The 11,185-nt window shown below is 52.7% G+C and overlaps 1 protein-coding gene across 1 annotated transcript in view; it reads left to right on the top strand.

Annotated features, from left to right (window-relative positions):
- The window catches only part of LOC103262499 (synaptotagmin-15-like), an 11,734-nt gene extending 3,837 nt beyond the window's left edge, over positions 1-7,897 (top strand). The window contains exons 4-11 of the mRNA XM_021713405.1: positions 87-647; positions 946-1,144; positions 1,701-1,843; positions 2,756-3,051; positions 4,544-4,714; positions 5,327-5,447; positions 6,669-6,848; positions 7,755-7,897. Of these exons, the coding sequence (XP_021569080.1) occupies positions 87-647; positions 946-1,144; positions 1,701-1,843; positions 2,756-3,051; positions 4,544-4,714; positions 5,327-5,447; positions 6,669-6,848; positions 7,755-7,897 (1,814 nt within the window). The remainder of the gene's footprint in view (positions 1-86; positions 648-945; positions 1,145-1,700; positions 1,844-2,755; positions 3,052-4,543; positions 4,715-5,326; positions 5,448-6,668; positions 6,849-7,754) is intronic.
- The last annotated feature ends 3,288 nt before the right edge of the window (positions 7,898-11,185 follow it).

Raw genomic sequence — 11,185 nt, 5'->3', positions numbered from 1 at the left:
GCGGCGGACCCTCTGCGACCAGTTCCAGCGCTGGCCTGCGCCCCGCGTGCCCCGGTGCCTGCCCAGCCTCTGCCCAGCTCCTATAGGGGTGCCAGATGCAATGGACGGTGAGTCCCGCTGCCCGCGGTCAGTTGTGGCTGAGCAGACGTGGGGTTCTTGCCTTCTCACCACCCCAACCGTCCAGGCCCGGGAAGCCCCGCGCCCGCACGTGACCCTAAGGCGGCGCCTTCTTGCCCAGCCCAGGCGCCTGGCCAGTGGGAACGTCTGGGCACCTTCCACGGGCGACCGGGAAGCTGTTGGAGCTGTGGGGGCCAAAAGCAACGGGTCGGCGCATTTCTGTCTCCTCTCGAATCCGCTACTCCCCTCCTCATCCCCAACAGCCGCCTCCCATGGACGCCACCCCCACCCTCCCAAAGTATGGACTTGCCATGAGGGTTGGGAACTGGAGCCGGTGTTCGAGAGGGTTACAGAACCCAGACATGGGTCCAGCCTCACAGCAGTTTCCAGGATCTCAAAGGATAGAGCTCTGAATGCAAACCAGGGGAGCCAGTTCCTTCCTGGGCTTTCCTTAAGTATTGGGACTCACACCCAGCTTCCCCTTGAGCCTCCGCAGGACCCAGGGAGGATGGCGGCTCTGGTGAGGGGAGGTTGGATTTCTACTCCGAAGCACACAGAAATCTTTTCTTTCAGCCAGAATCCCAAGTCCAGGGCCAGCTGCCTTCCGGGGAAAACCAGAAGGTTCTGCCAAGGGCACTTAGACCCCAGGGGAAATGGCTTTTCTGATGAGACCTGGCAGAGCCCAGCCAGCTACACTCCTCCCCAGCAGATATGGAGGTCTGCTTCTGTGACACTCCCGGGGTCAGCTCTGCCCCAGCAGGCCAGGGGTGCAAGGAGGAAAGGCTCTCCCCAGGCAGGCACTACTGTCCGGGTGGTCTCTGTCCCCAGAGCAGCTGGCCCTGGTGATTGGGGGCATCTTTGGGGGGCTGTTGCTGTTGATCGGGGTGTGCTGCTGTCTGTGGAGAAGGCTTTGTGCCACCTTCACCTACGAGGAGCTGCGGGACACACCAGCCACGGCTACCACAGCTGTCTCCAGTGGACAGGCGGACAGACTCTGCCAGCTGTGTGCCAAGACCCCGCTGAGCAGGTGAGGCGGCATGTGGGACAAGCGGGTCCCTGGAGTTCCCCTTGGAGTGAGTGGGAAAGGACAGTTCTGTGTATGGAGTACCTCCTCTGTGCTGCCACCATGCTGGAAGCCCTCCCAAGGAAACCCCAGACACCTCACCACAAGCTAGTAAGTAGGCAGGTGCTAGGAAACCCATTTTCCAACTGAGGAAACTGAAGCTCAGAGCACATAGTAGCAGGTCCAGGTAGCTCAACTGGTAAGTGGCATAACAGAAATCAGAACCCAGACAGGCTGACGCCAGAGGCTGTGTTCTTTCTTCAGCATCCCACTGCTGTGGGCATACAGTGGCATTGGCTCTAGCTGTGTGTGTGCACATGTGTGTGCGTGTTTGTGTATGTATGTGTGTGTGAGTGTGTGTGTGATGCCTGGTGTGGCCCAGAGAATGGTACTCCAGCCTCCTCCTGGCTCCCAAAGGCTTTTCTTCCTCCAGCCCATGGCGCTGAACCCTCCTGGCTGAGGGCTCTGAGGCCGCACCACTCACTTGCCACCTATTGGTCTTCTCCTTGCCTCTGGACAGGTCACCAGGTGTGCCATTTGTGGTGCCTCCTTCCCTCCAAAGCCGGGACTGGATGCCCCTGTACAGCGGAAAGTGGGTCCAGGTCCCACAGGACCCCTGCCCCTCCCCAGAGCTCTTGCCTGACACCTCCAGTGGCAACCTTGGTAAGTGTTCCTACTAGGGCCTGCCCGAAGGTCAAGGTCTGCTCAGGTGGACCCAGCCTGAGCATAGCCTGAACCAGCCCAAGGAAGCCAGGGTTGCCCAGTGACCACTCTTTCTGGGTACTTTTGTTTACCAAGAGCCTGCTGCATCCCATTGCTGAGTGTGATATAGCCTCATGTGCCGTTTTGGAGTGAGACCTCACCAAGACTGTGGGGGAGGAATTATCACTCCATTTTACACAATGATAAACTCAGGCTCAGGGAGGTTTACAGTGCCTTGTCCAAGTGATAGATCTGGGATTGTAAGTGATAGATCTGGGATTGGAACCCAGGCATACCCATGTACAGAACTTGTGTCCTGCTCCAGGATGATGGGTTGTACAACCAAGAGGGCAGAATGATAAGAGCTTTGAACACAGCTTTCTGCCACCTCTTTGCTCTGAAGATCTCCCAAGAACCACCTTTCCAGTAATCATTTTGGCCCTTCTAATTTAAAGCGGAAGAGAAAAGGAATGCTTTATCCTGATTCATTCTCTAGACACCATGGAAAGGAGCCAGGCCAGGCGCTGGGAACTGTGCCCTTGAAGCAGGTCCTGACCTCCAGGGATGGGAGTTGATCACGGAGGGATGGAGAGGAATGTGTGGCAGGGGTTGAATGGATCATCTGGACTCTGCTTGGAGTCCAGGCCCGGCTGTGCAATGTGTTCATGCCAAGAAGTCTTTCCAGAGGAGATGCATTAGAGAGAGGGGATGTGTTTAGTCTGGAGAAGAGAATGGGGTGGATGTGGTTGGCTAATTGAGGCTCAGCAAAGAGGGAAGGGCCAGGACAGAGCATGAAAAGGAGATAGAGCCTGCCACTATCTCCCATGTCCCTGCCTTCCTCTGGCCTGCCAGCCTTTCCACCCTTTGTTGTAGGAAATGTGAGTGCAGTGGGAACCATCAACCCAGAGCTGTACAAGTTCCCAGAGGACAAGAGTGAGACCAACTTCCCTATGGGTTGCCTGGGACGTCTGTGGTTCTCGGTAGAATACCAGCAGGAGACTGAGCGGCTCCTGGTGGGCTTGATCAAGGCACGGCAGCTGCAAGCCCCCTCGGAGACCTGCAGCCCTCTGGTGAAACTTCACCTGCTGCCGGATGAGCGGCGCTTCCTCCAGTCCAAGACCAAACGCAAAACCGCCAACCCACAGTTTGACGAGCACTTCGTCTTCCAGGTACAGCCTGGGGAGCAGACAGGGTCCGATCTGGCCTTTTGGAAAGGAGCAGACATCCTACAGGAGAGCCCCAGCCTCCTGCACCAGCCAGGTCCCTGCAGCCTCCGGGACCCTGAATGCCACCAGCTCTGCTTTACTCAGCCTACTGGGTCAGGGCCTACAGGAGCCAACCCCTGATGGAGGGGGTAGGGGAGAGACTTAGGAGGGAGACTAGAAGCCTGGGCTCCTCCTGTCTTGACTACCTCGAGGAGAGAAAGAGAAAATTCATTTGGGGAGAACCTACTGAGTGCCAGGCCCTGGCTCGTGGGGCTCTGGGGAAGCCTTCCAAAGCCCTGGAGCAGTATGGGGTTTCTGGCAAGGTTATCCAGGGAAGGCGGAGGCTGGGCCTTGGAGCAGGGGCAGGAATTGTCCTATGTTGTCAGAGATTAGCCATGCTGGAGCAGATGTGGTGCCTTTGCTGTGCCTTGGGCTGGCTGGCTCAGACTCTGGAAGTGGAGAGGCTATCAGGGCACTGAGCCAGTTTTGCAAAGGCCTGGGAGCTACAGCAGGTGATGGGGAGCCCTTAGGGGAAGCCGGCAGTCAAGATCTGCTGAGAGGCCTTAGACAAACATGTTCTCAAAAGCTGGGCAGCAAGCTGACCTGAGAGGCAAGGAGGGACCAACCAGCTTCCCAGAAGAATGACTGCTCAGGCCAGAACCACAATTTGTGCCTTCTCCCAGACTGAGAGCTGGGAAAAGGGATGCTGTGGAGACTGGTCCTGGGCTGTCCTGTGGGGCCAATCTACAGGTGAATCGCTGTTCTCAGGACATCAAGATTTCAGGCTGCAATCTTGCTGACCTGCACAGCCATAGGTGATGCCTTTGTACTTATTGTTCTTGAATTGTCACTTCCCCACTCTGTCCTGCTCCAACTTGATCCTACCCCTCGGAGCCTTAGGGTGGACAGGAAGGGGGGGAGAGAAAATCAATATTAATGGACCATTTGCCAAAGCTCAGGCACTGTGATTGGGGTTTTACAACCCAGAGAGGAAGAACCATTATCCCCATTTTACAAACAGGGAAGCCAAGTCTCTGGGAAGGGATAGCAGAGACAGGCCCATGTTTCAGGGTCCCAGGCCTGTCCTCCAGCACAAGGCCCCTCACATTTTCCAGGCAGGCATGTCTCCTGGAGCTCCTGTGAAAGGGCAGATTCCAATTCACAGTTCTGTGGTAGGACCTGAGAGCCTGCATTTCTAACAAGGCCCCAGGTGTCGGTGGATGCTGCAGGTCCTCGAGCCACACTCTGTGTAGCAAGGCTCTAGAACATACCCTTATTTCCTAGGAGTACACAGCACTGATGCCAATGAGGAACCCCTGAAAATGCCTGGGTTTGGGGGAGTGTAGGCCCCTGGTTGAGATATTCCTCCCCTAACGTGCCTGTGTCCAGAGCAAGTCACACCATCCCATCCTCTGTCCCCATGCCTGACCCTGGCAGGCATCTCATCTCCCCCCAGGTGTCCAGCAAGAGTGTCACCCAGAGGGTGCTGAAGTTCTCAGTGTACCATGTTGACAGGCAGAGGAAGCACCAGCTCCTGGGCCAGGTGCTATTCCCCTTGAAGAATGAGACCCTGGCAGGTGACTGTCAACGCATCATCTGGAGAGACCTGGAAGCCGAGAGTGTGGAGGTAAGATTGAGGTCACTAGACATATGCCACTGAGCATCATGCTGCCATGGGCAGCCAGCAGGTATGCACAGGGCTCTGCACCTCTTGGTAGCATCAGCCCTCAGCATCCTGCACACGACCCTGCAAGAACGACTCAGGGGGACAGGCCCAGACCTCCAGCTGCACGGGACGAGGAGGGGACAGACCCGCTCCTAGGCAGGGAGGGGCTGCCTGAGGTCCTGTCACACCAGCCATCAGATCTCCTGGAGCAACCTGAAAAATTCACATTTGGATTCCCATCCAGGTCAGACAGCCGAGAAAGGTGACACCACAAATGGACCAGTGCAGTGTCATATTTACCCACCATACCCCCATCCCCTAGGAAGGACCAGGTGGCTGAGAATAGACTTTGGAATCCCAGAGACTTGAATGTGAATCCTTAGCTCTGGTCCACACAGCTGCATAGGTCCCTTCAACGCTCCAGACCTCAGTTTCCCTGTATATAAAATGGTGGCGGAGCTCAAAGGAGATGGTGTGGGCATGCCCCGTGGGTGGAAGAGGGAAGCGTTCTGTGGCCCCTCCAGCACCTGCCAGAGCAACAAGGGAGGATTGCTTCCATCTCTGCCTCCCCAGCCTCCCTCGGAGTTTGGTGACCTCCAGTTCTGCCTCAGCTACAACGACTACTTGAGCCGCCTGACTGTGGTGGTGCTGCGTGCCAAGGGCCTCCGGCTCCAGAATGACAGGGGTGTTGTCAGTGAGTTCCTTCCGTTTCCTTCTTGGGAAAGTTTTTGCCCACTGAGCTTGGGGCCTGGATTGCAGTCGTACCCTCGCCCCGACCATCCAATTTCTGCTTGCACACACCCCATCATGGAGAGCTCACTACTTAGATGTGTCCTCCCTCTGAGGACAGTTCTGGTACAAGAAGCTCCTCTTATGTTGAACCCAAAGCTTCATCTCCTTGGCCTCCATTAAGAGTTCTACTTCACCGGGCTCGGTGGCTCAGCCTGTAATCCCGCGCCTTTGGGAGGCTGAGGTGAGAGGATTGCCTGAGCCCGTGGGTTCGAGACCCGCCTGGGCAACTTGGTGAGACCTCATCTCTACAATAAATCAAAAAATTAGCCAGGCATGGTAGCACACGCTTGTAGTTCCAGCTACTTGGAAGGCTGAGGCGGAAGGATCACCGGAGCCCAGCAGGTCGAGACTCTAACTCAAAAAAAAAAAAGAGTTCTACTTCAACCCCAAGACCAAACCCTGCTCCTTTTGTTCCCCAAGGCAGTGTCTTGGCCCTTAAATTGTCCTGCCCACCTCCACCTCCACCTCTCCATCAGCTGAATGGGTCCAGTTTGCCAGAGTGAGGCCCTACACCTCCCTGCCCTGGTTGAGATATTCCGGCTAACTGGGGCTGCTGGTGCACCTGCCTCCCCCAGAACATAGCAAATGAGGGAAGGAAGGCCTGGCTCACCCCACACATCCCCCCCTTACCCATGTGAATCCCCTCAGTGAGGCGGTGGTCACCAGCCACTTGTTGGTCACTGTAAGCAAGCTGGGACTCAGACCTTCCACTTGGGGTCCAAAACCTATCTGAGCCCCACACCCCAAAACTTAGCCCTCAGAACAAGAAGGTGTTTAAAGGGGTTCTAAGGGGCCTGAAGACACAGCAGGCAGCCCCACCCCCTGCCAGGGAGGGATGGGCATGTGATGCCAGGCTCTGGTAAACAAGGGCCCCATGGGCCACGGTTGCATTCCTGAGGCAGAGGAAGGAAGAGGAAGGGAGCGGAGCCGGCCTCCACCACCAGGCTGTGCACTAATCAGCTCGTTTCCTCTTGCCACGCCCACTGGCGCAGAGCTGTGAGTGATGCAGACCTGGCGCCTGGGTTGGGCATGTGCCCTCCAAGCTGGACCACCCACAGGGTTAGGGGAGGGAGACTGGGCTTCTCTCCCCTCTCCCAGCTGGCGGGTGTGCATTCCCCCTCAGGTGTGTTTGTCAAAATGTCTCTGATGAACCACAACAAGTTTGTCAAATGCAAGAAGACTTCGGCTGTGCTGGGCTCCGTCAACCCTGTGTACAATGAGACTTTCAGCTTCAAGGCCGATGCCGCGGAGCTGGACACCGCCAGCCTCAGCCTGACAGTGATGCAGAGCACCGAAGGGGACAGTAAGGCTTCTCCCCTCACCCCAGGTTGTCGGGGCAGTGGGCCAAGGAGGGGCCGCTGAGTGTTCAGGCAGAGTGAATGCCTCCAGTCCTGACCTTGGAAGGAGCTGTATAACCTCTGTTCTCCGGTTAAGGAAACTAGCACTCAGAAGGACTGAGATATTTGCCCAAGGGACACACAGCTTACCAGCAGGAGGGCAAGATTCATACCCAGCCTTAGTCCAGTTGAGTTCTGGTACCCTAGAAAGAGGTTAAATGGTGGCCTCTGCTACCCAGTCCTGGGCAAATCACCAGAGAGATCAGGAGGCAGGAGGGCTTCCTATCACCTGCTCAGTGATATGGTGCTGTGGGCCATTGCATGCCCTGCATTTCCTCATGCCTCCTAGACAAGCCTTTAGAAACCTGGGTGAGTTATCCCAGCCAGCTCACCCACACTGCCCTACACCCTGGCACTCACTGCCACTGTCGGAAGCAGAACTGCTGGGTCACATGGGCTGGACTTAAGACCCCTCTCACTGTGGCAGGTGGTGAGTGAACATTACTGTTGAATGTTCTTGCTGACAGATAAGGCCTTCTTTCTGGAGGGCGCTTTCCTTTCTCAGCCCTTTGATATGAGGAAGGCTTCATATGGCCCTCCAGGAGGGTACAGGGCAGAGTGGGTAGTCCTGAGGCCCTTCTACCTGGGCTCCACACCCTCATCACCGCCCAGGGAAAGAAGCAGCCCTTCCAGCTCCAGAGCAAAGGCAAGGCCCCTTTGAGGACTGTCAGCTTGTGCTTAGAGAGAAGGGGACTTCTTGCTCCTTCCTTCCAGGGGATGAGGCAGAGGGAATGGGGTGAGAAGTCACGGGATGTTGCTGGGGACGTGGCTTCTGTGCTAAGGAGTACACCGGTGATTTCCCTCCCCTGCAGAGAGCCACCAGCTGGGCCGGGTGGTGGTGGGCCCCTTCATGTACAGCCGCGGCAGAGAGCTGGAGCACTGGGATGAGATGCTCAGCAAACCCAAGGAGTTGGTGAAGCGCTGGCATGCACTCTGCCGCCCCACTGAGCCCTGAGCCCATGCCCAGGACCACGGTTCTGCCTCGGGAGCCCTGTCCTCGTAACCATACGTGACAGCCACAAGCACAGACGTTTCATCCATCATCCCCCTGAGCTTCTGGGCCAGCCCAAGACGGGAACACGAGTGTTGATGTGCAGGAGAGAAGAGGGGACAAGGAAGCCTTGGCCCTGTCAGCAGCTGTGGCCAGTCCAGCCTCCCGACACACTCCATCCTTCCTTACCCACGGGACTGCCTGGTTTTGAGTCCTGGCTCCTGGTCATCACAGTCCTGCTTGGACCAGAATCTCGTGTTCAGAAGAAATATTCCATATAGTGATGGCACAGTTGTGTGTGCTGAATTGACATGCAGGGTCAACTTGGATTCCTCCACCTGGGAAAGCTGATAGTGTGGTGACACAGTTGATGACCTGTGTTGCTTTTCAGCTGGGGGTTCTCTGACGACTGCCTTGCAGAAAAAGCACGCTGCCATGGGGGAAATGACAGGGAGGATGCCATGAGCAGCCTGCTCAGGTGCCAAGAGGCAGACAGGTTGTTGGCAGGGCTCACTGTGCTGGGTGAGGAGGTTTTCTCCTGTGTATCAGGTCCCTCCTTAAGGCTGCAGCAAATCCCTCCCCACATCATGTCAAGTCTTGCCCATGGTCCACCCTCCCTAGGGTTCAAAACCTTACATTGCTGGTCCTAGAGATGTTCTGCTGCTGGTTTCCGTGATCTCCCTGGTTAACAGTTTCAAGGGCTCTCCCTTTAAGCAGGAAATGGTAGAAGCATGTGGCCATGGGGAGTCCACAGAGCTGAGAGATTTTTCTGTAAACCTAGGGATTCCAACATGATTGTTGTGTTGCAGTATCAATATAAAATTCATCAAGAAGGAAGTCCTGGCTAGACGCAGTGGCTCATGCTTGTAATCCCAACACTTTTGGAGGATAAGTTGAGAGAATCTCTTGAGGCCCGAACTTCAAGACCAACCTGAGCAACTAGCGAGAACTGCCACCCCTTCTCTACAAAAATAAAAATTAGCCAGATGTAGTATAACATATGCCTGTAGTCCTAGCTACTCAGAAGGCTGAGGCAGGAAGATTGCATGAAACCAGGAGGTCGAGACTGCAGTGAGCTATGATCATACTACTGCATTCCATCCATCCTGAGCAACGGAGCAAGACCCTGTCTCAAAAAAAGAAAAAAGAAGGAAGCCCCCACAAATCACTGCCATCAACTCCCCAGAAGTAGTACTCAAGACCATGAGCTGTCATTGTGCTTGTGTTGTCGTAACAGGCAGTCTGTATTTGCACCTAGCACTGCAGAACTTGCAGCATTAATGCGTTATTATTGTATAACTAGAACAGAACTTTGAACCAATATGTCTCGCTTTTTTTCTTATTAAGGAAGCAACTTCAGCAAAAGAAGGCAACAAAACTCTTGAACTTCACCCTCAATCTCTATCAGTGCACAAATACAAGCTTTGCCCAGCAATGGTCTGTATGAACAGAATATTTTGTATTTACTTTTTCTTCTTATTTTACTTGCACATTTTAAAGCAGTTTACAAAACTGTAGTTTCTAAGAGCTGCATAGCACACACATAATAGGAGTTTGCTATATGTTTACAGAGCAGGCTACTACAGTGGAATGTTTTCTCTTTCACCCAACATCCCAGTAGGTGCAGCCATTCCCACATTCCAAGGTGAGATTTCTTTCCTTTTTTTTTTTTTTTTTTTTTTTTTGAGTTGGAGTCTCACTCTGTCGCCTAGACTGGAGTGCAGTGGCCACTCCCGGCCACCGCAGCCTCGACCTGCTGGGCTCCGGTGATCCTTCTGCCTCAGCCTTCCGAGTAGCCAGAATTACAGGCATGTGCTACCACGCCCAGCTGATTTTTTGATTTATTGTAGAGATGAGGTCCCACTGCCCAGGCGGGTCTCGAACCCGCGGGCTCAGGCAATCCACTCACCTCAGCCTCCCAAAGGCGTGGGATTACAGGCTGAGCCACCGAGCCTGGCTCCAAGGTGAGATTTCTGATTAGCGGTGACCTTTCTAGGGTCACTTGGAAAAGTTGGTATGTATCCTTTATGCAGGACAGAATGGGCTGATGTATCTGATTCATCCCTAAAACATCTAAATGGCAAGAGACTAGCAAGCTGTCTGCTCTGATAGGGAGCAGGAGAGGGTTGCTGTTTGGAATGTCCTCTATCTACAGACATGCTCAGGACACACACACACAAAAAAGACATGCACTAAAGAGAGCTGGCCTGGGTTAAGAATGTATGCAGTTATGTTATTGAGGGACTTTCCTATAATATTTTTATTTTGATGTTCTTGCACTTGAAAAGAATGTATATTCAGCAGTTGTTGTGTACAAATGTTCTATGTATTTCATTGACTTGTTAATCAGGTTGGTCAAATCATCGACATCTTTACTGATATTTTTACATCTTTACTGATATTTTTGTCTGTCAGTCAAGTCTGTGTCTGATAACACCAATATCGGGGTCATTAGAGTATGTCATTGATCTTATTCATTTAATTCCACATACACTTTATCCCTAACAAGACAACATTGTTATTGTTATGTACAGTCAATATTCATTTATATTATACACTCATATATTCATGTTGCTTTTTATTCATTCTTTCGTATCTGTGATTCTATCTGAGATCAATTTTCTTCTACCTGAAGAACTCCATTTAGTCTTTCTTTTCGTGCAGATCTGCTGGCAGTAAATTTTTCTCCTTTTTGGATAGAAATGTCGTGGATATGCAATTTTAGGTTGACACTTTCAAAATGACATTCTTTGTCTTCTCATCTCCATAATTTCTGTTGACAAGTGATTATCAGTGTTATTTCGTCTTTGAAAGTAACATCTCCCCCAAGCCCCCTCTGGCTGCTCTTAACATTTTCTCCTTGTCTTTGATTTTCAGCAGTTTGAATATGCTATGCCTAGATGCAGTTTTCTTTTTATTTATCCTGCTTGGAGAATTAAAAAAAGCTTTATCAGTTTGGAAAAAATTCTCAGCCTGTGTTTCCTCAACTATCATTTCTACCTCATTCTTCTTCTCTTCTTCTAGGACTCCAATTATACATACATTAGCTCTGTTCACCATTTCCCCCAATCTTTTATGTCCTTTGCTGTATTTTTCCTACTTTTGTCTCTGTTATTCAGTTTAGAGTTTTTATACTGTCCTACATTACAGTTCAATAAATCTTCTATGTGCTGAGTCTAATTGTAGTTAACCCATATGCTAAGTGCTTACTTTCAATTATTGTATTTTTCAATTCTAAATTTCCATTTTTTC

This window comes from Carlito syrichta, unplaced genomic scaffold (assembly GCF_000164805.1).
Source record: "Carlito syrichta isolate Samal-C Ts95f unplaced genomic scaffold, Tarsius_syrichta-2.0.1 Scaffold304516, whole genome shotgun sequence".
In the NCBI taxonomy this organism is placed as follows: Eukaryota; Metazoa; Chordata; class Mammalia; order Primates; family Tarsiidae; genus Carlito; species Carlito syrichta.
This window is presented reverse-complemented; position numbering and strand designations above follow the sequence as displayed.